Raw genomic sequence first — 25,284 nt, 5'->3', positions numbered from 1 at the left:
AAAAGGCAAAAGAGTGGAAGGATGCAAGAAAAAGGAAAGAAAAAGAAAAGGCCACCCCCCAGGGCGGGTGGGCAGGCAGCAAAACGAGGTCGATGCCCTAGCAGCGCCATTTCCAGTACCGGGCTAGCGGCCAGGGCCAAGCCCAACAGGCTCTTTTGCCTCGTAATGACCTCGTCAGTGTGAGATACTGACACTGCAATGAGGCCACCCACCCTTGCTCGTTGGCTGCAGTCCGTGCCAATAGCATGGTGTCCTGGTTGGGCGACGTCCTCCTCCCTTGCGGCTGCCGAGACAAGCCACTCGCGAGTTGCCGCGGGCAAATGCCCCCGATGATCGAGGCTGATCGATGATGTTGGTACCAGGGATGAGAAACCGAAAGCAATCATCCAGGCCCAGACCGCCAATTGTCGGACTCGAGGATGGGCCAGCCCTCCTTGACCCTTGCTCTCCCCTCACTTCTTCTTCTTCTTCTTCTTTTGCCTTTCTTTGTTCAACGGAAGTGACCTGATTTCACCTGGTCCGCGACATGGGGTCTGTACCCATCACTGGACAGTCCAACACCAAACTCGCTCAGGAACGTGCTTTGTGAGAGTTCCGTTTTGGTGGGATCAGAGAGTGGCCCTCAGACTCTCGCGCTTGTTGCTCATCTCGAGTTGGAGTCCCGACAACTTGGTTAGGTTCCACTCTGCCATGAGAGGCCTATCGCAAAGCCAGGGTTGCCTCAAGGCAAATCCCCACTTCCGCCACGTCGCCAGCATCTCCTTCGCCAGTAGCGTCAGTAGGCAGTGGATCGGCAGTGTTGCTGCTGCATCATGTAAACAGTCAGACGCCGAGGAGTCCCCGCCTCGGCTAGCCTGGGCTCGTCCCCCTAGCTCGCATCATCTTGGCTGGAACGAAGCTGTTACGGTGGCAATCCGTAATCGGCGCAGACAAGAGCCACCAGCGACTCTGGGCTATACCAACACCAAAAAGGTCTGTACAGTCCTTTCAGGCTTGGATCCTACTCGGGCTATCCGGAGAGCACGGAGGGTATATCTGCCAGGTTTGCAAGTCGACCGTCCTGCCAGTATCTTTGCGTCAACGCCGTGTGTATCTGCTGGGCATGTGCCATGTCAAGGCCGGGTCCAACGGGACCCGCACTGACTGTTGATGCCTTGGAGTATCCCTCCCTAGAAATGGGTATGTCTCGTGCGAAGCGGGCGAATAGCTAGAGTCAACTTGTAGCGTGAAGATTAGGGCTTCGACTAATGGCTAGCCCAGCCAACTACCTGTAGCAGGATGGTTGGTGCAGGCAAGGGCTGCTGCCACAGAGCCGTGCAGGGGGTGGCGACAGACGATAGTCATGTGAATTTGTTTATCGAACAGGCACCGTGTGCGTCTGTTCCGCCATCTCGTGGGCGGTGTATTTTATGGGTGGTCCGTGGATCGCGGGGCCGTGCTAGGTTCGTTTTCTCCACTCCTTTCGCTCTAGAGCAACATTGAGTGTTAGCAGAGGGTTCGGAATTCGGGAAGTTTAAGCCAGAGCAACAGTACTGTATTGATGGCCTCCCGGAGAGGCGAGTCGGCTTTCGGTCACTGTGCAAGCTAAATAAGACGATATGTTCACCCACCTAACGAGAAGCAACGAGGGGCTTTGTGAGTTGTTGGGCGCAAGCGAAACCGCTGCCTCGAGGTAAACATATGGTGATAGTTCGGGAATCGGCTTCGAGGGGCATGTGTAGGTCCGGCGCAGGTCGTGACTCTGAGTGTCGAGAAGCCCCCCTTGTGAGCTGGCTTCGTTGATGCCGGTGCAACGCGCAGATATAGTCCTGTACTAGCTCAGGGTTAGCCCTCGCCATTCACCTCCTTGGCCATGTCAAGAGACATGAGTGACGGCTGCGCCAAGCGGGAAGAACATGGAGAAAAGGACTGGAGGCCGTCTGCGAAGCTCACCTCTAGCCCCTGTTGATGATACGTAACATACCAAGTCTGCCGGCCTGCCACCCATATCCATGCGGAGGAGCTTGCCTCCCAACCTGGAGTATTGTGGGCGCTGAAAATGTCGATGATAACGAAGTCCTCGACGGAAAGGAGCGAAGAAGGACCGAGACAGGCGGGCTTTGACTGGGCTCGACAGGATCGACCACGCTGCTTGCTGGATTGACGCCACTTCTTTGGAGGATTCGGGGGTGACTATCGCTAGCAAATAGATGATAGGTAACTCTGTCAGCAAAGAACTAAAGGGCAACGGCAGGAAGGAACCCTTGCAAGATGGCAGGTTGGCATGAGATCACAACACCTTTCGTGCCCCGGCGCGACACGCTGGCCCGTAGAGCCGAGGCCTATGTCGGATAGAGAAGCGAGGGGTTGACGGATACGGAAACATACATACATAAGACCCTATTTCGCTCGGACACGCTGCCGAGTAAAGTATTTACCTGAGAATAGACCCGGGGTGGACGGCAAGACGAGGCAGGTGGCATGAGGAGGGGCTACATGGGAAGGCTGTGGTGTCGCTCAAACTTTGCAGGGGCCAGTTCTCAGCTGTGAGGACAAAGAGATTTGATTCAATGACCCAATTCTAGAGGTTAAGTCCGTGTAGTTGGGAAGGCACTGCCCGCCCTGGGAATGTGAAGGTGAAGGATGGGTCTTGGCACGTGATGGCTCCGAACACGCGCCCCAGCAGCCGCGATCAACCCTAGCATCCAACTCGCCAGCGCGTCTTGTGCTGTTTGTGGATTCTCTCTTCTGTCTTTCGATCGTAGTACAATGCATATTGAAGCAGTTTGCGAGCCATGAGCCGCTCAGCCGAGGAACCGGTACGTACCCTGCGTTGGAAGCGCAGTTCGGGTCCCAGCAGGCTTTAGTGGATCGTGTTAGTGCTGCCGTTCTGGCTTTTCATGCGCTCAGGGTCCATCGTTTTCCGCAGCGCACCACAGCACGCGTCCTCAAACGCCAAACACACCATTTGATATCCATATCAAAACTCTTCCCTCGACAGCAACAGGAGAAAGCTGCGCATATAAAAAAAACATCCCACCAAGCCGCCCTCCGCTATAGAAACTCACCACACACCCTCACTCACAACGCCCGCCATACATTCCCACCATCATCAGTACAATGTCACCGCACTTTGAATCGCCGCCCCCAGGCCCCTCCTCCGCCGCCTCGCCACCACGCCTGGAGCCCATCAACCTCACCCGCCCGACCCCGCGGGCCCCCCGGTCCGCCTCGCGGTCGGCGCGCGTCCGCGTCTTCAACAGGCGCCGCGAGTACCTGGACCGCCACCCGTCCTATATGGCCTCGGCCGCCGACAACGAGCTGGCCGACCCGCTGTTGGTACGTCTTGATCTCAGATGTCTCTCATCACACCAGACACACAAAAAAACACCATTTACTCCTTCACTCACTCACACACGCTGTCTCTTTCTCTCATTCTCTCTTCTCATATCCCACGTATGTACTAACCGGCCTAACACAAAAAAAGTACGACTCCCTCATCCGGCGCTTCCAAACCCCCGCCGAGCGCGAGTCGGACGGCCGCCGACGCGGCTACGGCCACGTGCTGGAGTCCTCCCTCCTGCGCAGCGAGGCGGCGGCGGCCTCCAGCTCTGGCATCAACGCCGCCGCCGCGGGTGTCGCCCGCATGCGCATAGCCGCGTCCTACGTCGGCGAGGCTGCTGTTGCTGCTGCTGCTTCTACCTCACCCTCGCCCTCACCCTCCCCTTCCCCTTCCCCTACTTCCCCCGCCACCGCCAACTTCGGCGTCGTCAACGTCGCCATCGACGACGACGACGACGACGACGCCCCGCCCGCGGACCGCGCCGAGGCTCGGGCCCGCTGGCTCGACTTCCTGCGCGACCGCTTCGTCGCGGGCCGCGACGACGACTTTGACTACGGCCCCGTCGACGGCGACGACGACCTGGACGCCCTCGAGAGACGCGACGCCGAGGACGCCTGGTTCGACCTCGAGGAGCCGAGCTGGGACGGCAGCGGTGGCGGCGGCGACGACGATGACGATAATGACGACAGCATGGACGACGACGACGGCGCCGCCAGCGGGGCGGCCACCCGCGAGAGGAGAGGCGAGACGGGCATACAGGACTATTGACCCTTCACTGTTCCCCTCAATCCTCAACGCCTTGGTTGTATCGTGGCGGCACGTGGGCTTCCATGTATGTGGCTATAAACGGCGCGCAGGCAACTTGACCCTTGATAATCACCCAGCACATGCATCGCCTCCCATTAACCGCCTCGCGTGTGCATCACCTCGTCGAAGCATCACACACCAACAACCACGACGAGCAAGGGGGAAAGCGGGAAGGGATGTAAAGCTCCTGGGGAAATGACAAAGTTGCCGGTATAAGATGCCGCCGTGCCGAGGGTCACGGAACCAAGTCCACCAAGCTCCCAACACTTTACACCTCCAAAAACTGCGATACGACTCTTTCCGTTGCCACCCTTTTCTCAACGCATAGCCCATTCCGCAACCTCTTTTCTGACCATTCATGGTCCGTTCGCGCTTCAGACTGACGGAAAGCCACTCAGAGCGGGAAAGAAGATGTCACCATCTAAGTGACGTCAGACATGGGGGTAGGTACGTCGACGATACTACCCTCCTTGCCATTCTCCTGTCCGCCGTCGGCCATGATCTGGGCATTGTTCCCGTTCATGCCCAGAGCCTTGTTAGAAGCGCCTCCCAACTGTCCGAGCGGCATGGGCGTGCTCGCTGTCGTGACAGGGGCTGACATCACTTTCGGCATGGGCGCAGTGTTGAGCAAGTCGATGGTCGCACTCATGCCATCCCTCTCCAGCATGGCCGCGAGTCGGGCCGCCCGACCCTCCTTCTTGCGCGGAACCGGAGCTCGACCGTTCTCCTGAACGTAAAATTGACGCAGCAGCGCAACGGCCTCGTCACGACCCCAGCCTCCCTCGGCCAGGTATCCGGGCTCGACGTTGCCACCATCTCCCTCGCGGCGCATCGCACCCCTTGCGGGCTCATCAACGGGCTCCTTGTTCACAGTCCACATATTATGCCGGTCTGTCCCCGACATACCCATCGAGATGCAATCCTGCTCTCCAGTCCGCCCTTTGGCCTGTCTGCCGGTCTGCTTGCCAGCCTGCCTAGCAGCTCGCTTCGCATCCCGCTTACCAATCTGCTTATCAATCAGTTGAGCGGCCCGCTCGAACGCCTGCTCTCTAGCCTTCATTCTGGCCTGCACGTTGGCCTGCTGCCTGGCCTGATCCATGGCCTGCTGCCTGGCCTGCTCTATGGCCTGCTGTTTGGCCTGCTCTATGGCCTGCTGCTCGGCCTGCTCTATGGCCTGCTGCTTGGCCCGTTCGTCAGCTTGGTCCTTTGCGCCGTCGCCCTCCGTCTCCTCAGCCTCCTCGGAGACGGGCTTGAGCTCCTCAAAGGCGGGCTTGAGGGCGGTCCTGGTGCCGTCGCGGCTGATGCGGATGACCATGCCGTCCATGACGCGCCGCATGGGCTCGGCATCGGCGCTGGCGGGGGGCGAGTTCATGTGGATGCGGAAGACGCCGCCCGTGCCGCCGAACTTGTCGTTGACGGCGCCGAAGAAGACCCTCTTGATGCCGAGCTGGCGCAGCATCGACGCACACATGACGCACGGCTCCACCGTCACGTACAGGGTGCACTCCGGGATGATGGACTCGTACACGCGCGGGGCCGGGTGCAGCTTCTGGCCGTAGGGGTAGATGTGGCACCGCGTCGGGTCCACGGCGTCCCAGACGGCGTCATCCTCCAGGTTCAGGTTGCCATTGCAGCAGTAGTTGCCCTTGTTCGTGGCGGCATTGTTGACGGGCTGCAGGGCGTCCGGGGGCTGGTCCGCACCGGCGACATAGGCGAAAAGAGACGAGAGGGCCATGTACTCGGCGTGGCGGGTTCCGTTGCGGGTGATGTTGGTGGCGTTCATGCCCTTGGCGATGACCCGACCGTCGCACACGAGCACGCAGCCGACGGGAGTCTCGTTGGTCTTGAGGGCAAGACGGGCCTGGAGCGGGTCATGTTAGCATCTTGGGTTCTTGGCCGGCAGCAAGAGGCAAGAGGTGCGGCCTGGCGAGACCGGAAAGCAAGCTTGTGGCTGAGCCAGACACAAGCCAGATCTGAGCTGAGGCTCAGGCCAAGGTCAAGCGCGCGGTAGCACAGCACGTGCAGGGCAACGCGACGCACGTGGGGCAGCGCCATTCTGGGAAACCGGCGAGGCTGGGCAGTGAAGCTGGGGACGTACCATCTCAAGGGCCTGCTCAATGAAGCCGCGATGCATCTCGCGCTCGACCTTGACCGACGGGTCCTCGCCCTCGATCTCCTTGGGCGAGATGCTGATCTCGTGGACGGGCAGGAAGGGCAGGATGGTGCCCTTGGGCAGGGGCAAAAGGGTGGGGTCTTCGCGCAGCTTGAGTTTGGCGATCTTAGCGACGAGGCCCGGACGCACATTTTCCTTGCGGCCCTGGCGGCTCTTGGCGGCGCGGTGCTTCATGGTGGCGTCTTCTTGGTTCTGGTGCTCCCGCGACGGCGGCGGCTGCTGCGGCGGCGGGGCTTCCGGGGACGGCGTTGTGGGCGAGGCGATGCGGTGGTAGATTGAGAGGAGGATGTCTATCAAGGGCGCGAGGACGGTGGCGAGGAGTTTGGAGATGGCGGAAGGCTCATGGCCGGTGCGATGTTGTGGTTGCTGCTGGGTTTCGCGCCGCGGTTGCGGCCCCTCTGGGGCAGAATTCTCCAGCTGCTGCTCTTGTGGGGACCGCGGGTGGTTGTCGTGGTTGAGGTTATTCTGGTGTTGTGGTGAGAGTGGTGGCGAGGGTGGTGGTGAGGTCTGCGGTGAGGGCGACGTGAGGGCCTTCTGGCCCGTCTGGTTGCCGCTGCCGCTGCTGCCGCTGCTGCTCCTGCTCCTGCTCCTGCTCCTGCTGGAAGGCTCCTTCCGGCCCTCGCGGCTTCCGCCCGACGCGGGAACTTCTAGCACTGACATCCTGGCGGACCTGCCCGTTTGGCCTGAACCAACACCCAACAACGACACAATGGGCGAATAGAAAGCGCAGGCGCCTCCCCGAACCGGTTCGTGCGTGTCAGCCTGCAGCTATCTTTTGGACCACAGCACGGGGAGGGAACCAGCAGCAGAACAGCAAACAAGGACAAAAAAGGAGGACAATTGGGAACAATGCCCGGGCGACCACCCAACAAATAAATAAAAAACCGCTCGTTCCTTCTTCCGTCGCCAGCCAGCAGCTCTCCGTTCCACCTTCCACCACCACCAGCCTTTGCCGCCCGTTTGACCTGCACTAGCCCCTTTCGAGAGTGTGACGACCAGCGTTGCAACGTCGGAACTACCGCAACCGGAAATGGTAGAGCTTCTTTTCTGCTTTTTTTTTTTTTTTTCTAGTATGGGAGAAGTCGCCCTTTGGTTGCGATTCGAGTTGCTGCCGTTGCTCCCAGCGGGGAACACAATGACGTTGTAAAATTTGATCCGAGGGGCTCCTCGATCTGTCGGCGACGTGCAAAAGACAACGGCGGGGAGGACAGCCGTCCCGGAAAAAAAAAAAAGTGCTTCACGGTGTGTCAAAGGAGGGACCTTGACTTTGTCGTACGTCCTGGTTGTTACTTCATTTCCCCCCCCTTTTGCCTCGTTTTTTTTGCAACACGAGTTTTGGTGAATGAATGGATGGCTTTTCATTCGCCCGCAGTGAGGTGTGAGCAAACGGACAAGGGCGACTCGTTAGATGCAAGTCATCAATCCAGCCCCACTGGCCGTCGGGTTTTTACTGTTAAGCGCATGCGGCCATTGGACGACTGTGATTTCCATGATGCATCTCCTTTCCATTCATCCAAGGTTGCGGAGATCGGGAAATGTCAAAATACTAACAGCAGTAGAGCCAAGCCCGCGCAAAAGATTAAATGAAGTCATCAAACAAAGATGGCGAAAGTTCCGGTCGGCTGTAGCCATCTTTTCCAAATGCTGCTTCGGTCTAGGGGTATCATCGGCATTCACAAGGAAACATGGGCAACGAAAGTTGAGGCGGCAGATGCCGTTTTCCATGTATTCCCGTCTCTCGGAACCACTTCTCGGAGCGAGCTGTGATGAAAGCGCACATCTTCAGGAATGCACGTAATCGCCCACCCATCCTGCTTCGTCCCCGTAGCGCACCAAAACGATGGGTCATATCCAACATCCGCGTCCGCGAACAGGAACGAAAGTCCCGTCTCCATGTACCCAAAAAAAGCTCGCGTGTGCTCGACACATGGTATCACTATCAAATAGAAAACAGAAAAAGAAAGTCCTCTGTGACAATGGGATAGCTTTTCCTCTAAATGCGCATCCCTGGAGAAGAACCGACAGCGCTGATGAAACAAAAGAGAACTATGGGTGGCAAAAACAAAGCTCGCGCTTCCAAAGTCCCACGAACACGGGCTTCTCTAGCAGCCGCAGATTGCGGTCCATTGGCGGAGACACCGGGACATGCGGTGCGAGGCGGCGGATCGCAGGCCGTCTAGTTGGGTGGTGAGCTTTGCGCTGTTCCCATTGACACTGCCAGATGCCGTCGCTTTGGACTGGTCCCGAGATGACAAGAACTGCGTCGATGAGACAGAATACTGCGAGCCGAGCTGCTGAAGCAGTGCCGATGCAGCCACGAGGGCAACGATGGGCAGGAGCGCGGACGCCTCTTGCGCATGTTTGGCCAGTGCGAGCATGAAGCCCAACGGTGCCAGCATTGCCCAAGACTGGATATTGCTGGAAACGACCTTCTGCGATCGAGAGTGCAGCAGACATTGCCATACTGACGACAGGTCTTTCGGAGCGCTGGTCGAAAGCTTTGTCGAAGCACAAGTGCTGCAGTTGCTTGTTGTCCGCTGGCCTTGTTCGTCGGGTCGTGGACGGTTCTGTGGTCCAGTCGCCGTGGGTTGGGACCGAGTTGTGACCGTGTGATTCACGGCATGAGTGGCCTCGCCTGCGTGATTCGTAGTAAGAGTGGCCTGGGCAGTTTGTAGGGTAGGGTCATGAGAGTGGGTGGTCTTGGTTGCAGCGTTCCTGGTTTCCACCCGATTGATGGGGGAATGGGAATTGGCGATAATGGACGGCGTTTGTGTCACCAAGCTGTCCGACGAGACAGACAACATCATCGAACCACTCGATTCCACTTGCTTCTTGGAGAAGCGGTTCGAAGACGACTGCGAGGGCAAGGTGCCCGATGACGGCTGCATGACAGCGCTGATGGCAGTGGTTGGGGTACTTCTTCCCTCAGTGCCGCCAAGTGTTACAGCGGCCAGGACAGCCATCTTCGGGGCGAGCGCGACCATGTAGCCAGCGTTGAAAGCATTGGCGGTCTCGACAATCTCGTTGGTGTTGACGAGCTCGGATCGTCTTGCCTTGTTCTGGGAAACTCGAGGAGCACTTGGTGCTAGTGGCACGGAGAGGCTCGTGAGGATGGTCTCGCTGCTCACGCTACTAGACCATGATTGCTGGTCGGGTGAGAGCTGTTTGAAGAGTTAGTTTGGTGAAACGGTGGTTTAGGCCAGAATATTCTCTTACAGTTGTGGAGAGAACCGTCTGTCGCTTTCGCTCCCGCTTGGGGCCAAGTGTCGAGAATGTCCCGAGAAGATGCTGCTGCGACTGCACATCACCATGGTCGCCGCCGCCACCACAACCATGTATATCTTGACCACAAGAGGCCTTTTCGGAAGTTGCAATGTTCGCGCGAATGCTGGGGGATGTTTGAATGGATCCTGCTCCGCCTAGGCTGTTGTGAGCAGCGACGAGGTTCGCATCGCCAGGATTAGCGTGGCGGGACCCTAGCACGCCGCCAGCGCATTCTGGATCGTCTCGGTCAGGAACCCGCGGTGGACGATCTGGATCGGACGCCCCACGGTCGAGGGCTGCCGAGGGCGAGACAGCGCGCACGCGCTGGGGCGAATGGCGATTCTCTGCCCCCTCCTGGCGCTCTATCCTCTCGTGACCCGTCACTGCAGGCTCGCTGGACCAGCCGATGAAGGCGCTGCTGGGCGAGGGACCGGTTGACTGCATCTCCTGCAGCTCCTCGTCCAGGAAGCTCGACGCCGGCGAGTAGAGCGTAAAGTCGACGTAGTCGCCGGTGTGGCCGTCATTGTAGAGGTACGGGAGCTGTGGTTGTTGAAGATGAGCTTGCAGGTCGAGGCTGCCAGCGGCAAACGAGTCGTGAGCTTCGAAGGAGGCAAGCCCGACAGCAGGAGCTGGGGTGAAGGGCTGGGATGGCGAGCATGAGGATCCCGAGCTCGGAGTGAGGAAGCCCCGGGCGTCCAGGGTGTAGTTGTAGTCGATGGGGAGCGAAAATATGTCGTCCTCGGGCTGCATGAACTTCTCCCAGTCGAACGAGTCAAGCGACTCAAGCTGAGCTTCAAACGGAGTGGTTTCGGCCGAGGCGACCTGAAAAGAGGCCTGCTGAGCGGCAGGCTCGGCCTGAGGCGTCACCGGAGGGGACGCCGACTTGGTCTTCTTGGCCTTGGTGGCCTCGACAGCAGTCGGGGCCGGGCCGGAAGCTCGCCTCTTGTGCGAAGGGTCGCAGCGCACCTTCTTCTTCTTGCAGCTGTCGCATGCCTTGAGCAGACGAATGAGGTGGGCATGTTCGCGCATGGCCTTGGTCTTGGAGCCCCTCGACGCCGAGTTGGTGACGTCGACGCCGTCCTTGGTCAGGATCTTCATGCCTGGGATGTGCGAAAAATCATTGGCCGTGGCACGCGAGCCGGCCTTGCGCGAGGACCCGGCCGCCTTGGGCTTGGTCACCCGGTTTTGGCTCGGGGCGACGAAAGCCGAGGAAGGTGTGGCAGGAGTAGCAGGGGTAGCTGGGGCGGCCATGGTGAAGCTGTCCCAGGTCATGTCGGACACGACCGGGGACACGTCGAAGCCGGACCCGCAGCCCGAGTCGCTGAGCGAGGCCGGGGACTCGGTACTGAATGCCGTGGGGTAGACCGGGAAGAAGAGCTGCAGATCATTTGTCTGGCCGGTCTGAGCAGCATAGCTGAAGAACTCGACACAAACAGTAGCCCGCTTCTGCTGGATCGTGTCGGAGCCAGCAACATAGGCGTCAATCATGGCGTCGAGCTCCGCCGAGTTCAGAGCAGGCTCGAACTGCAGGGTAGCGCCGAGCGTCGTCTGAGAAATCGTGAACCCCTTGACGGGCATGTTTTGCGGAGAATTGTGTATAGACATGGCGAAGGAATTTCCTGTTGGTTTGCTCTAGTTGGTATTTGGACAGCCTCCAGGCTAACCTCCCAGGCAGAGCCAAGGTGGGGGGACTAGTCGTTGCTCGCAACGGCTGTTCACCCCGACTTGCTGACGACCGCACGTGTTTCAGGGTGGGTAACGGTGGACAGGCTTATGGTGGGCAGACAGACTCGGTTCCGGGGCGCAAACAAGCGAGGGGAAAAGCGGGTTTGTCTGGGGCAAACAGAGGCTCACCAGCAAAGCGTCGTCAACAAACGGACTCGGACAGCCAATTCACATTGACGGTCGGAGACTGGGAGAAGATGGAAAGCGAGAGAAGACGGGGGAGGTTCCTGAGGTGCCTCGGGAGGGAGTCATGGGCGATATTTGATGGCCGTCTGCTCCAGCCGTCAGCACAGCGGGAGCCTCGAAGCAAGGCGCAGCAAGCAAGCCAATGTTGGGCGCCCCGCCAAGTTTGATTGAAGCTCGTCGGCGAGCTCGAAACGGAATAGCGCTGTGGCACGTCCCAGCCAATGGCGGTCGCAACAGCGCGCAAGAGGGGTGGTGTTGCCGCTTGTCATTGGTCGACTTCAGCCCCACCTGCAGGTTGCGTAGGGGCCTCTCCGGCGAGAGGAAAAGCGAGAGCGAGTCCAGGTCACCTACTCTTTTGTCGTTGACAGGCGTGGCGGGGACAAATGGCTCACATCACCTTGATGTTACAATACATGCAAGGAATCAGCGCATTCCCGCTCCATTGATTTCATTCAACGGCTCTGCCCACCGTTCCAGACTTCAACCAACAAGAGTCACATCACGTGAGCAGCCCATGACTCGAACTTCCCCACGGGCAGCGTCGCTCCCAGATCGTCGGCTCAATCGCCCTGCCCAATATCGTTTATTTACACGATCTACAAAAGGCAAGCGTCCAACATCACAAGGGGACAGGCGATAATTACCCAACTTTTACTTTCCCACAAGGCACTTCGCAAGGCTGTTCTCTGTCTCTTGGTCAGGGAGGCTGGCGAGAATGCCTATTTCGTGAATCGACGAACCTCGGCCAATTTATATGCGCCAGAGATCAGTTAGACAAGTCAAGGTCGCGAGGGTGCAGGGATGAACACGCTAGCTGCTCCAGCTCCGTGGCTTGGCGAATCGGGGGCAGGGGTCCTCGGATCCTTGGACAGGGATGGCACTGGAGCCCTCCCGAGAAGCGCGAGTGCACGTCACTCGCCGACAAAAACCAGCAAACAGTGGGTTGGGTTGTGTGAAGGAGCCAGACAAGATGTGAGCATGCGTGCTGGATTATACAAAAATTAGGTTTGAGATGCGTTTATATAATGAAAGGGAATAGTAGACAGGATGATTAAAGACCTTGTAAGGAGTACATAAAACATTTCAACAGCCCATCGTGGCTGGCAGAAACAACAAGGAGTGGTGGGGGAAGGAAGGAAACGATTACCACAATAGACTTCCGAGCGATACCTATCGGGAACCAACGACAACATAGACATGACCTATCTTGGACACCCGCAAATACAGACGAAGGGAAAGCTTACACAACACCAGCAACCAGGTTCGGCGCGGCCAGTCCGGCATTCTCACCCATCCGCAGACGACCCAGCGCGCCCACGCCCGCACTGACGGTGCCCAGGAGCCAAGTGCCCAGGAGCCCGCCCGCGGACAGGAGGACCCAGTTCTGCAGCCGGGTGCGCGAGAGAGGACCGAGCACGTCCACGTCTCCAACGGGGGGAGAGGCGGCAGAAACCGACGATGAGAGCGCGAGGGCGCACAAGAGAAAGACCGCCAGCAAGAGGGGCAGTAGCCAGCGGCCGGTAGCTAATAACAGCGCCGCCGCGGGCCTGCCCGCCACCGAAAGCGGACAGGAGGAACCCCGGGGCGATGGCATGCACGGTCGGCTGCGGCTGCGCCGGCGACTGCGACTGCGACTGCGGCTGGGCTGGCGCCAGCCACACATTTTGTTGTCCACTGGTGAGCACATGGGTTCGAGCGTGGCCGGGACCAGTTGGCGGAAGGGGCAGGCGGACTTTGCGCTCTGGGGCTCGCTGTTGAGGTCGTCTCGGGCCTTTTCAGACGCGGACCCGCTGGTATCCTTGTTCTTCCTGTGGCGCCCCCGGCCATCCGCCCCGCGGTAGTATTGTTGTGAAGGGTGCAGCAAGTTGGAGTATGAGCCGTTGAACGGTTGGGTGGACGGAGAGAAGCCAGAGCTGGAGTTGCCGTGAAACTGGAAGGGGGAAAGGCCCGCTCCGCTAGGTACCGAGGTGATCCGCTCTGCCGCGAGGCTTGCCGGCCCGAGCAGGGATACATAATACCACTGCTCCCAAGAGAGGGACCCGTTGACCAGCTTTCGGTCGCAGCTCGGGCACTGCAGACCGGCGAGGTGGCTGAGGAACTGACAGCCAGAGCATTTGTACATATAGGGGTCCTCTAGATGCTGGTACCGGCCATGCTCCAGGTTGTAATGTCTCAATAGCTCCTGCAGGGATGCGAGGTGGCGGAGGCATACCTCCGGGACGGTTGACGTGTTCGTCGACGAGACCATCGAGGGGGTGCCGCCCCCGTGATGGCCGCCCCCTCGGCACTCCCAGAACCCAAGATTGTTGTCAATCAGTCGGCCGATGGGAACACAATTGGGCTTCTGTGCGACGTCACTGGACCCAAAGAGTTGAATGAAGCCCTGGGCCGCTGGTAATGATATAGTTGGCGACGGGAGGCGCGAGATAGGGTTGAAGAGGTGCCGGCCACTTAGGGCCTCTGGCGTGGCGGGAGATACCAGTCCATTCTGCAGCATGGGCGAGGCATACGACATGGCTGTAACAGGCGACACAGCATTGGCGTCGAAATGCCCCTCCCGTAGCATAGTTTCGAGTTCAGCCGATAGTTCGTGCTGGGAGGGAGCGCTGGGCTGGTGACACCGTGAGTCCCCACCGACTCCAATCAGGTCCTGTGGCAAATTGCTCAGGGGAGGCAAGCCGGGCGCTGACGACGGGTAGTTCATGGGCAGAAGACCCAAGAGATCGATGGCGGGCGGCCCCGGTGGCGATGACTGGTTGTAGAAAGTCTGCACCCTTGGTGGCAAGTGAGCCCGTTCCATATATCCCTGCTCGAAGAGCCTGAGGTCGTGGTGGAAGAGTTGGCACTGTGTATCAGGAGTGGTAAGTTGTTAGTACGAGGCTCAGGGGGAAAGGGCAGCCTCCTAGCCTCCTTATAGACCCAACGTACGGTTACTTTGCGATTACGGCAATCTTTGCATGCGCCTATCCTCCTCAGGAAAGCCGCCTTTGTCTTTGCTGCCTCGGTAAGGGGGCCGCTGCGCTTGGGTTGTTTCCGCTTCCTGGTGTTGGGTGAGGGGGGTTCCTGCACTCTCAGGTCATCGATGCCGTTGCTGAGCGAGTTGGAGCTGGCTGCAGACGGGCTGCGTGACATGGTTGCTGACCGAACCGACGGCGCGGTCAGCCGGTCGGCGGCGGCGGCATCGCGCATCGTGTTGTACACAATCTGGCTGTCCGGGGTCGGCACAGGCTGCAGCGGGGAGGAGTCGAAGCGATCGGAGGTCAAGGTGCTGATGATCAGCCTGGGCGGCTGGGTCCGCACCGGCCTCATGGATTCGCTACGCTGTGGCGATGTGTTATCGTGGCCGCGCTTCTTATTGTTGGACATGATGGCGGCTGTGATCTGGTTGGCGATGGAATGAGGGGGTCGGTCTGGTCAGATGCGACCCCTGAGCAGGAGCAACGGAGCTTTTAAACAGCGAGCTCACACCGAGGAAGCAAGTCACGTAACTTGAGCGTCAAGGGGCCGTCAACTAGTAAGCGAGGGAGGGGCGCAGGAGGGAGAGAAGGAACGGCGAGATGTTCTAGAAGGGACCGGTGTGGTTATAGATGAGAGGTAGCCGCAGGTTACACAAACGAGTGGCTACTAGGATTTTGAGCAAGCTCCCTCGGGTCTAGCAAGGCAGAGCGGGAACCTGATGTGCGGTAATGGGGTGCGTTGTTGGACCGGCTGCTGTGGAGTCGGCCGTTCTGCACAGCCTGGCGACGCGCCAGGGCCAGAGCGCTACTGGACCAGAGTAAACGGAGGCAAGAGGCTGGCGCAGGGGAACCGAGGCCGCTCTCACGGCCAGGTCCGCCGGTGCCAAGTGTGCGAGGGCCGGCGTTGGGAACAAAATGGTGGTGGAAGGGAGGGGAGCTTGGAAGAAGGGCCTCAGGAGCTGGGGCGACAAGGGGCCTTCTGGCCCTGCAGAGGCAGGTGTTAAGTACTGAATCTTGGGCAGCCCAGGTTGAAGAGCCGCATGCAAGAATGCTGCGCCTGCTTCGATGCTCGCCCGAGCCAGTCAGAATCGGGCAGGGGGCACGGCGACCGTCCGGACGTAGAATCGACGCAAAGGAGAGGCACGGAGAAGCACGACAGACTTTTGTCGCAGCTGGAGAGAGAAGAAAACGGGACATCTTCCCGGTGCCAATCTTTTTCGTCTTTCGAGGCAACCGTGGGGGAGGCGTCACGGGGGCTGTCACAGGCCACAAATGTAGGGTTGGGTCTTTTGTTTCCAGTGGTAACCAACAAAAGTGCCTGGTTTGGACTCCTAGCCTCCTTCGAGGTCGAGCGCCTTGCTCGACCGCCATCTTGGTATCCTGTGCCCTGGGTGCGATGAAGGCTGGTAGGTACCTGGGTAGATGATAAACGAGACAAGGCAAAAGTAGCAACTCAGCCTCAAGAGTGGAGCGTGATCCCACGAGGATCGAGTGAGGGAGGGAGGTGGGGAGCCGGCATCGCTGCCAGAGACGACAGGAGCCTTTGTTTCAGGTCGGCGTGCGTGCTGGCAAAGACTCCAATGATGTGCCGGATGATGGGCATATGTAGGTATCCATGTCTGGCGGGTGTTCAAGAGGTTCTTTTGTCGCACCGTGGACGGGCGATGGCGGTATGGATTCCATTGTGGAAGATGAGTTGAACTGATGGGGCAAAGGCGGGGAACTCAGCGCACTGGAAAGCGGGGGCCCTGGATCGTGCCAGTCACGGAGCCGCCAACTTTGGCCCCGACCATATCATCAACCGAAAGCAACGGCAAGAACGACTGCAGGCACTCACGAGAAAACAAAAGGTCTGTCCCTTTGATTACCCTTCATCCTACCGACCCCGCATAAGCTGCTTTCCTGTTGTGATCTGAGGCCTCCCTGGCCCAGGAGCTTTTGCTGATGCCTGGGTGCTGGCCTCAATAAGTGTGGCAAGCACCCACGTACCTGGTACGTACCTCCTTGCTAGCGCCGTGCCCGGAGGAACGATATCGTGCTGTATCAGCTCTTTGCTTTTTCTCCTCTGCCAAAGCTCACAGGGCTGGAGAGAAGCCAACATCAGTACCAAAGTCTCTCTTGCTCTGGTGGGTCGGCGTTCTTGGCAAGGAAGCCTGATGCCTCGGTAAATCAGCATCGAGGAAAAAGGCCCGAAAACCCACCAGACACCATTTGCCGCAACGCCGTCGAAGCCCTGGTGTCGCACACACACACACACACACACACACCGCTCATGTCTCGGGGCGGCTGTTCCCTCGGCCCTCGAGCTCACGCCTGCCCGCAGCGCCAATGGGGGGTCGATGCCAGGTGAAGGCAACGGTTCGCCATGATGCGGACCATTTTAATATCTGCCGCGTGCCGCGTGCCGAGCGCGGGGGGGAGGAGGAAAGGAGGCTGTGCTCATAAGCCCCGGCCCTCTGCATCAAGTGGCAGCGCGCTCCCACGGCGCAGAGACTACTTGAAGGGTTGCTTGTTGCGGCAGTGCCTGACCTGATTTGTCTGTTCCTGTGCCTCTTAACCTCATGTTCAGCCCTATGGATCACAATCTAGATGGCATTTTATGGGGGAGCCTCAGGTAGCACAGATAGATTGATCCATTTGTAAGCCAAGGGCCGCCAGTGATGGCGTCGTCCAACTTCCGACGACCGTACGGCAATACTCGGATGGTACACGCCCAGATACCACCCAAGCTAGTAGCAGGTCCACGTGCGGGTACCGTTCCCGAAGTCATCGGTTGGTACCGAGCCACGTCATAAACTAGGGAAAGCGAACGCAACCACCTGCAAGATGTCAAGATTAACCACCATACCCGTCTTGGCCACCAAAGGATTCTTCGTATCCGATTCTTGTGTCCCATGCAAGGGGGGTATCTCGTTACGCATCTGCATTGGGGGTAGGCGGGCACATCCCTTCTCGATATCGTGATTCCCAAGGTCGGTCTCCTACGTCCCTCGAGTGCCGTTTACGGTGCGTCCCGAGTCGTGATGTGCTTGCTGTCGAGCCACACGTCAAATCAAAGGTGGATACAAAAGCCTTGATAGTAAACACATGATGTCGAGTAATAACAAGGAAAGGATGCCGCCTCGCCAAAAATAAAAATAAACACACACACAAACACATTTGCCACCTTGGCCCTTGTTGTGTATACGAGGACGGCCCTTCACCCCCGTCATGGTCATCCGAGGCCTGTTCTTACCTCCCTGACCTGGCCCGATGCCTCCTCCCCTTCTATAGACATTTTACCAAGCTCAAAACCCTGTATTCGCTCCATATATGACCATTAGGCGGCCTGGCAGTAATTTGCGGGGAAGCTGCCCCTGGTGCCTCCGATCTCGCCCTCCCACCAGTCGTCGGCCGTGTTCGTCTTCTTGATGATTTTGATGCGGTCCCCGACGTTGAACGACAGATCCCCCTTCCCCTGGCCCGCGAACGCGTAGAGCGCCACCACGAATTCCTCGGGCGGCTTGTTGGCCGCCGGGATGCGCTTTGGCGGCGGCGGCGGCGGCGGCGGCTTCTTCTTGGCCGCGATGACGGCACCGATAGGGCCGCGCGCCGTCGAGCCAGGGGTCGTCGTCCCCGAGCCGCCCCCGCCGGTGCCGTGGCCAAAGTAGTCCGACGGGGCGGCGGCGATCCGGGGCCGCACAACCGCAGGGGCCGAAGCCGGCTCCTGGCCTAGGCTGGTAGCCTGCGTAAAGTCGGTGGGCCGCATGTGTGCGCCGCCCGCGAACCCGGGGCGCGGCGCGGCGGCGGCCGGCTCGGGGGGCGGTGCGGGCGCCGACGGGATGCGCATGAGGCGGCCGCCTCCGCCGCCGTTGAGGTTGCTGCTCGAGGTCTTGGGGATGAGGCCGGTAGAGGTGCGGCGTATGCCTTCGTTGGTCGGCGGTGGCGCAGCCAGCCTGCGGGCCTGCGGGATCGTGCCGGACTGGTCTTCGGGCATACGCATCGACATGGAGATGGCTTTGCCGCGCGAGACGCACCCTATCGATTCGATCTCGTGCTTTATGGGGTCGAAGCCGGCCGTCCAGTCGGCAATCACCTGCTCCATGGGTGGCGGGGGCGAGGGGAAGCCCTGCTCCTCGCAGTATCCATTGAGAAAGGTGTAGTAAAGCCCCAGAAGCTTGTTCTGCACGAGGATGTGGCAGCCAAGCAGCGGCGGGATCATGCTAAAGACTGCGTTGACGATGTGTGGGAGCGTATCGCGGAGGTGGCTGTCGGCAACGTGAAACTCCTTGGCGAGCACAAGACTGAGTGTCAGTATCGTGCCACAAAAGATGGTCAAGGCAACACAACACGGAACCATACCTCTGCCAAAGTCGCCATGTCCTCCTGGGCTCTGGCCAGCTGGGTGTCCTCTTTGGGGGTCCTGCTGGGTTTGCGGGCGAGCTTGTTGACCTTGTCCTGCTGCTTCTCGTAGTCGAGACGCTTGTTCTCGCGTTTCTTGATCGTCTTGCGAATGGGCTGGATGCAGTCGCGAGCGTCGGTGGCAGGGCGGATGACGCGAGCCTCGATCTGAGCCGCCTCCTCGACGATCTCATCCTTGAGCTCGCGGTAGACCTCACACAGCCTTAGCGTGCGCTGCAGCTGGTGTGCCGGCGTCGGCGACATGTCCTTGCCGTGGCCGTCGGTGGCGCCGACGATGGGGTCATAGAGGCCTTCGTATTCGGTTGCGACGCCCAGCTGCGTCGATGCGAGGGCTATCCATGAGTCTCGCCAAGACTTTGCGCTGTCAATTATCTGGAGAAAGAGAAAGAGACTTGGTTAGCTGGAGCGGCTAGGCAAGATAGGATAGATGGATGGACATGGCAGCCTCGACTTGCCTTGAGCAAAATCTTGTCGGCATCTTCAAAGTCGCTCAGCATAACCGAGACCTTGGCATTGTCTCCCGGTGCCTTGTTCAGCAGCCTGCCGAACGATCTTTGCATGGACTGCATTTTGCCGGCGTTGTTGGGACCACAATTGGATGGTCGAGGAGTCTCGGGCGACGGGCGGCGGATGCGGCGAAAGGGCGGTGGCACAGCCGTGGGCGATGGCCAGGTCTGGTGGAGCGAGTCGAGAGCGCAGGCGGCGTTGGAGAGGCACAAGGCCTGGAGGGCTTGGTCTTGGTGGGCTTTGGTGGGCGACGAGCGATGTGAGGTGTGTCCCAAGAGAGAGTTTGGGGCTCTGAGGGGCAGCACAGAAGTCCAGCACAACCACTCGGACGGACGGGGACGGACTTGGACTTTCCAATGGGTTGGGCGTGCAGGCTCTCCTTGTCTCGGCCGCCTGGGCGGGCCGTGGCACGCAGGATCGGGGACTCCCTACCCAGATTAGGAGGCCAAACGGCCAGCGTTGCGTCACCGCGCGTAGTGAGATCAGATCCGTCAATCAGCAAGCCCGTGGGTTTGGGATGTGAAGTTCGAGCTGGATTCGATGGTTGGCACAGCCTACCAGGTCCTGTGGGAAGATATCTAGATGAAGAATAAAGTGAGAAGAGTAGGTTTGGAAGTGAACGCGCGGCGCGAGAAGCCAAGGTTGGATTAGATATTTTTATTTTTTTCGTTTCTGTCCGCATCCACCATCAACCTTGATGGAGCGCCGAGCTCTATCCAAACTGGGCGCAAGCCAGGGGCTGGGCCGAAGTCTAGCGCGGGCATTCAACAGCCACCAAAAGTTCAACCCCACCCTTCTGACAGTGCGTGCCCCTGTTGGTCTGTGGAGGCTTCATCCAGCATTTGGAGTTGATGAGTTTGTCGATGTAAGTTGAATAGTTACTTACGTAGTTAGTACCTATCTATCGAAGTAGGTAGAAATCCTCTCTTTTTTCTTCTTTTTTTTTCAACTCTATTCTCTCATCTACTCCTAGCGCACTAACCAGCACCGCAACCGTCTTCACACGCGTCTTGGACGATGCGTCCACCGTCCAACCTCCAGCTTTAGGTGGCGCCAATCCAGCTTATCAAAGGCGTCAGCAGCAAAGTAGTGGATGCACTCAATAGAAACGGAACAAACGGAGTGGATGCAGTAGGCCTGCGTCCATCCCATGTTGTCAAGCACGAACAATGTTTGTGGCTCGGTTGCGATCCCTCGGTGCAGAGGCTTGGGGTTCTGGTCTTCAATTTTATTTTTTTAACCGTTTTTTTTTAATAAAATGTTTAAATAAGTTTAAAAGCCAAAATCGTCCGGTTATTTTTCGACAATACATTAAAGTATTTTGCTTTAATTTATTTTATTTTTCGAAAGCATTATACTTTTTTGCTTTTTTTGCAAATTTTAAAATCGTTTATCTTATTTGGTTTTGCTTAGCGATTTTTTTGCTATATTTTTTATATTTGCGTAAACCGGTTTCGTTGCAACGTTTTAGGGGTTTTTTTTGCTTAATTTTAACATGCAACCTTTTAATTTGCTAAAATTAGGCGTAAATTAAAAAAAGTGAAAAAAGCGAGTTATGTAATTAACGTACGCATTAAGCGTTTGCAGGGATAAAAAAAGGTATAACGGGAAAAAAAATTTCGCGCTTTTTGTTAAGGTATTGATAATGTAAAAAAGCTAAAACGGGTAAAACAAAAAAAGGTTGCGCAGGTTATTACTTTAATAATAACTAGCTTTTTTTTTTGCTTTAACTCGATTTCCCCTTTTTATTTTTTAATTAATTACGTTAAAAATCGATTTTAACCTAATTTACTTGCTTTTTTTAATCAGGTAAATTGTAATTTTTTAACAATTTCTTTTAGTTATATAATTCAATGGTAACGCGCTCGTTTTTGTAGCGGGAAGTTTTGGGTTTAACTCCTAGTGCAATTTAATTCCGGATTGCAATTCGCGCTATGCACGTACTGCAATTTAAAACGCTCCCTTTTTTTTGCTTAAATTTGCTAGCTTATCCTTTGGATATGCTATTGGAATCCTTTTTTTTGCCCGCTAAATTTTTTAAATTTAAAGCGTTGTTACGGGCTGGAGGCCCGTATAGTAGCTCCGGCTATGCCGGAGCCACGCCGCCACAACCGGGCAGCGATTTCGTGGAAACTCCAGCCACACCTGCGACGCCACATCGTGGCGCCCCAGCAGCGACCCACCGGGGAACTGGGTTTTCTCTCGCGAAAGGGGATCCAGCCAAAGGCCTCTTTTCTCTTTCCTACCCTTCGTAATAATATAAATTCCTTTTGGCTGCACCTAAGCGTACGCTGTTGGCGCAAGCCCTTTACAAGCGTTTTACAAATTCCAAAGCTTTTGCTAACTTTTTTTAAGCAATATTTTTTTTTAGCTTTTTGGCAATTTTTAAAATTTGTTGCGTTTTTTTATATATTGTGTTTTTTTTAGCTTTTTTATTTAACGAGGTACTGTTGTTTGCGGTAATGCGTTTTTTCGTTTAGGATAGCTTCGATTTTTTATTTTTTATTAAGGTTAATTTTTATTAATTCGGTACTTTTTGGTTTAACCGGGGTTAACTTTAGCAAAAAAATGTAAAGAATTAAGTAAATTTGCATGGTTGGAAGTAATTAAAATTTATAATTAATTAAAAGCATAATTCGTTTAATTTAAAAAGGTTTAAATTTTTTATCCAATTTATTATTTAGCTTTTTTATTTTAATATAAGTGCGCAAAAGGTAAGCGTTATCCTTTTTTTAAAAATTGGGGTTTTAATCCTTTTTTTGTTAATTTGCTTAGCTATTTGCTAGCGCAACATTTTTAACTTAATTTAAAGGTTTCGGTATAATTTAGTAATTTTTCCAATTTTCAATTTCGTTGTTAAACCTTATTTTCTTTTTAAACTTTCGGTACGCCGTAAGCGTATATTTATAATTTGCGTAAAATGGCGTTACTTTTATGTTATCGTGCATTAAATTATTGTAAGCAAATTAAGCAATGCGTAATAGTTATACCTAATTAATTTGTTTGTAATTAACGTAATACCGTAAGTATTGCTTTATAGTTTAGTTCGTTCGTTCCGTTTATTTATTCGTTTAAAAATAATGCGCTGTTAATAAAGCGTATTTTGCTTCGAAAAGGTTCGTAAAAACCTTTTAAAATTTGGTTGTAAATAGCTTGTTCCGGTTTGTAATTAAACGCTGCAAAATGCCGTAATTTGCAATTACATGCCGAAAAAAAGCGCAAACCATTTGCGTAACGTTATTGCTTTTTTTATATAATAAGTATAAAGCGTATTTAATAAGTTTATTTATTATTATTAATATGCTATTATACCAAATGCTTATTAGTAGCTTTTTTAATTTGGAAAGCTTAACGATAAAGTTTATAATAACTTTTTGCTATATTTTATTAAGCGCTAGCAGCGGTTAAAGCAATTTATAAAAAAGGTGCTTGCTAGGCTTGTTTTAAGTACAAATTTAGCAATTTTTTATTGCTTTTTATATTTTAGCTCGGGTTTTGGTAAACCCGTAATGTTGCTAAAGCTTTTTTTTAAATTTTTATTATTTTTTGGTATTTATAAGCTAGCAGCCCGTAAATTTCGAAAATTTTAACCGGGGTTTAATTTTTTAATTTGTCCGTTTTAACCAATGCTTGTTAAATTGGAATTAGCAACTTTTTTAGCTTATAAACCAAAAATATCCTAATTTTTTCCGGGGTTTCAATTTCGTAATTAACTTTTTTGCTTAAAGCGTTTGCTTTGCCGTTTTTTAAGCTTTTGCGGTATACAATTTTAATATTGTAATTTTAAACGTGTTTGCTTTAACGGGTTTGCCGCTTATTAAGGTTTTAGCTAATGATTTAATGCGTTAAGTTTTTGTAATTTGTATATATTATAATTTTATGGTTAGTTCCGTATAAATATACTTTTTATTTTTCCAAAGCTTAAATAATGGTTAAAAGCTTTTTATTATCGATTGGGTAATTTAATTCGGGTTTTTTAAGTTTTTTTTTTAAAAAAAAGCGCAAAAATGCAACTTTTTTGCTTGCTTTTTTAACCCAATTATTTATTTATTGCATAATTCAACGCGTTTATTTTTATTTTAAATAGCTTATCAGCGTTTAAAATAATTAATATTAACTTTTAAAGGATTGCATTTTTAAATTGTTCGAAAGCGTTTTATTTTTGTATTTTTTTAAAAAAACTAAATATTGTTTTTAGTAAGGTTGGTAAGTGGTGTAGCTTTATTGCTAAAGTTTTAAATAAACCGTTAATATATATATTTATTTACCCCTTTCGAGCTATATAGCTTATAAAAAGCTTTGCGGTTCGGGTTAATTACATAAAGGTAAAAACCGTGCTTTTAACCAATAGCTATTTGGTATAAAGCTAGGTAAAAACTTTTTCCTTTCTGTTACAGTCAGGCCTCTGCTCTTAAGGTAAGGCACCAAAGGAGTATCAAACAGTAGCACGTAACTTGACAAATTAAGGGGATTTACAAGGTAATTTGGGTGCGACCTGAATGCTTGCTCCAAGGATTACTTGGAAGCTAACTAAAGTTTAACTAATGCCAATGCATTTATCAAAAACTACCTAAAACAGTAAAAAACCTTTCCTTTTTATACCTGGACCGCTTGGCCCTGGATGCCACAGGAGGCCTTAATCCCTCTGATTAGGGCTGATAGCATCGACTGTCACTGATCACCCCCTCGTTGCCCGTGATTAACCTAACCCCGATTAATCACTACTAATCAATCCTTAACCCCGATGTTACGTAACTTCCCCCAACTTGCTTTCTTCCCTCTGGAGGGCGGGGTCTGCCACCCTCCACGGGCTGTTGGTCGTAACACTTTCGAAGTTTTTGCAATTCCGCGTTTTTTTCGTAAATAATATATTGGTAATGTGGTTTGCTCCCGTACCTTTTAACGGTTAGTAAAAAAAAAAAAGTTAATATTTAAAGCGAAGTATCGTAATCCGGTCGTAAAGGTGGTTCGGCTGTTGCGTGTAAATCGGATTGTTAAATGCACGTTTTCGTAAAAATTTTGGGTTTGCCCGTCGTTTTTTCCTTCTTTTATTCGTGCCTCATTTCCGGCTCCATTTCGTAGCCTCCGTCGCTTCTTTTCCTCCCGGCTTTTTTCCCAATCCAGCCAACAACCACCATCAGCAGCAGCAACAACAACAACAGCAGCAACAGCCGTAAATCTTCCCTTCTCCGCCTCCGCAAGCTCGCAGCCCTTTTAACAATCCTCCAAGTGGTTTCCCTTCCCTAGCGCATTTCCAGTTCTTCCCCCAACTATTTAAAATAGTAAAAAACCTTTCCTTTTTATACCCTTTTTAACCCCTTCCAACTTTTGTTAATACGTGCCCGTTGCAACCGTATTACCGGTGGTCATGGTGATGCGTATGATACGCCCGTATCATACGTATTACCCTAAGGTTACGTGATTGGAGCGGGGTGGCCCTCCAGCTGATTGCTGCTGCCACCTCTCCTGGCCTTCCCTCGGGCCATAGCTGTTGGTTCGTAACACACGGCTAGATATTTAGTGTGGTCGATCCGAAATCCGAGATGGGAACTCGCCATGGAGACGTAGCCTCATTTCCGTCGCAGCCAAAATTCCCGACGGAAATCGTGGAGTCCCATCCCCCCCTCTCCCCCCCCCCCCCCCCCTAAGCCGTGGTGAGGGGCAGGGCGACCCTGGGGCCTTTGGCTCCAGTTGTGATGTGCGGGACCTTTCGGTGGATGCGAGAAGATAGATGGCGATCAGTGCAGTCCGATTCTGACAATCTTTGGCATGTTGGCATGATTGAACATTACATAGTCTTGTAGGTCATCTCACATCTCATGCTCTCTTGGCTGTTTGTTGAGAGACAGCCTTGAAACTGGACAAAGAATTCAGCCATTGAGCCGGCATGAGCGCATATCAATCATTCTGGCCTCGCTACTCGGCCTCGGCTTGACACCCCC

At 54.6% G+C, this 25,284-nt stretch overlaps 8 protein-coding genes across 8 annotated transcripts; 3 read left to right on the top strand and 5 right to left on the bottom strand.

Moving 5' to 3' along the window:
• Positions 1 to 2,927: 2,927 nt before the first annotated feature.
• Positions 2,928 to 4,090, top strand: GGTG_04858 (hypothetical protein; the record flags this gene model as incomplete). The annotated part of the gene is made up of 2 exons (XM_009222656.1): positions 2,928 to 3,318; positions 3,467 to 4,090. Exons 1-2 carry the CDS (start codon positions 3,100 to 3,102, stop codon positions 4,088 to 4,090), a joined length of 843 nt encoding a protein of 280 aa, XP_009220920.1. The 5' UTR covers positions 2,928 to 3,099.
• A 460-nt stretch (positions 4,091 to 4,550) lies between these two features.
• GGTG_04857 (hypothetical protein) lies at positions 4,551 to 6,962 on the bottom strand (the record flags this gene model as incomplete). Its single annotated transcript, XM_009222655.1, has 2 exons — positions 4,551 to 5,990; positions 6,228 to 6,962. 2 exons carry the CDS (start codon positions 6,960 to 6,962, stop codon positions 4,551 to 4,553), a joined length of 2,175 nt encoding a protein of 724 aa, XP_009220919.1.
• A 1,442-nt stretch (positions 6,963 to 8,404) lies between these two features.
• GGTG_04856 (hypothetical protein) lies at positions 8,405 to 11,171 on the bottom strand (the record flags this gene model as incomplete). Its single annotated transcript, XM_009222654.1, has 3 exons — positions 8,405 to 8,734; positions 9,128 to 9,463; positions 9,519 to 11,171. The coding sequence occupies 3 exons, from the start codon at positions 11,169 to 11,171 to the stop codon at positions 8,405 to 8,407; spliced, it is 2,319 nt and encodes a 772-aa protein (XP_009220918.1).
• Positions 11,172 to 12,384: 1,213 nt separating this feature from the next.
• GGTG_04855 (hypothetical protein) lies at positions 12,385 to 16,850 on the bottom strand. Its single transcript, XM_009222653.1, has 2 exons — positions 14,406 to 16,850; positions 12,385 to 14,322 (listed from the first exon to the last, which is right to left on the bottom strand). Exons 1-2 carry the CDS (start codon positions 14,841 to 14,843, stop codon positions 12,718 to 12,720), a joined length of 2,043 nt encoding a protein of 680 aa, XP_009220917.1. The 5' UTR covers positions 14,844 to 16,850; the 3' UTR covers positions 12,385 to 12,717.
• Positions 16,851 to 17,284: 434 nt separating this feature from the next.
• Positions 17,285 to 20,053, bottom strand: GGTG_04854 (SH3 domain signaling protein). The gene is made up of 3 exons (XM_009222652.1): positions 19,291 to 20,053; positions 18,776 to 19,207; positions 17,285 to 18,701 (listed from the first exon to the last, which is right to left on the bottom strand). Exons 1-3 carry the CDS (start codon positions 19,402 to 19,404, stop codon positions 17,754 to 17,756), a joined length of 1,494 nt encoding a protein of 497 aa, XP_009220916.1. The 5' UTR covers positions 19,405 to 20,053; the 3' UTR covers positions 17,285 to 17,753.
• A 2,209-nt stretch (positions 20,054 to 22,262) lies between these two features.
• GGTG_04853 (hypothetical protein) lies at positions 22,263 to 22,750 on the top strand (the record flags this gene model as incomplete). The annotated part of the gene is made up of 3 exons (XM_009222651.1): positions 22,263 to 22,299; positions 22,495 to 22,503; positions 22,560 to 22,750. 3 exons carry the CDS (start codon positions 22,263 to 22,265, stop codon positions 22,748 to 22,750), a joined length of 237 nt encoding a protein of 78 aa, XP_009220915.1.
• A 520-nt stretch (positions 22,751 to 23,270) lies between these two features.
• Positions 23,271 to 23,628, top strand: GGTG_04852 (hypothetical protein; the record flags this gene model as incomplete). The annotated part of the gene is made up of 2 exons (XM_009222650.1): positions 23,271 to 23,299; positions 23,469 to 23,628. 2 exons carry the CDS (start codon positions 23,271 to 23,273, stop codon positions 23,626 to 23,628), a joined length of 189 nt encoding a protein of 62 aa, XP_009220914.1.
• A 613-nt stretch (positions 23,629 to 24,241) lies between these two features.
• On the bottom strand, positions 24,242 to 24,712 carry GGTG_04851 (hypothetical protein; the record flags this gene model as incomplete). The annotated part of the gene is made up of 2 exons (XM_009222649.1): positions 24,242 to 24,553; positions 24,695 to 24,712. The coding sequence occupies 2 exons, from the start codon at positions 24,710 to 24,712 to the stop codon at positions 24,242 to 24,244; spliced, it is 330 nt and encodes a 109-aa protein (XP_009220913.1).
• Between the last annotated feature and the right edge of the window lie 572 nt (positions 24,713 to 25,284).

The sequence above is a fragment of the Gaeumannomyces tritici genome, assembly GCF_000145635.1.
Source record: "Gaeumannomyces tritici R3-111a-1 unplaced genomic scaffold supercont2.2, whole genome shotgun sequence".
NCBI lineage: Eukaryota > Fungi > Ascomycota > Sordariomycetes > Magnaporthales > Magnaporthaceae > Gaeumannomyces > Gaeumannomyces tritici.
Note: the sequence above shows the minus strand (reverse complement) of the source record. Positions and strands in the feature narration are given on the sequence as shown.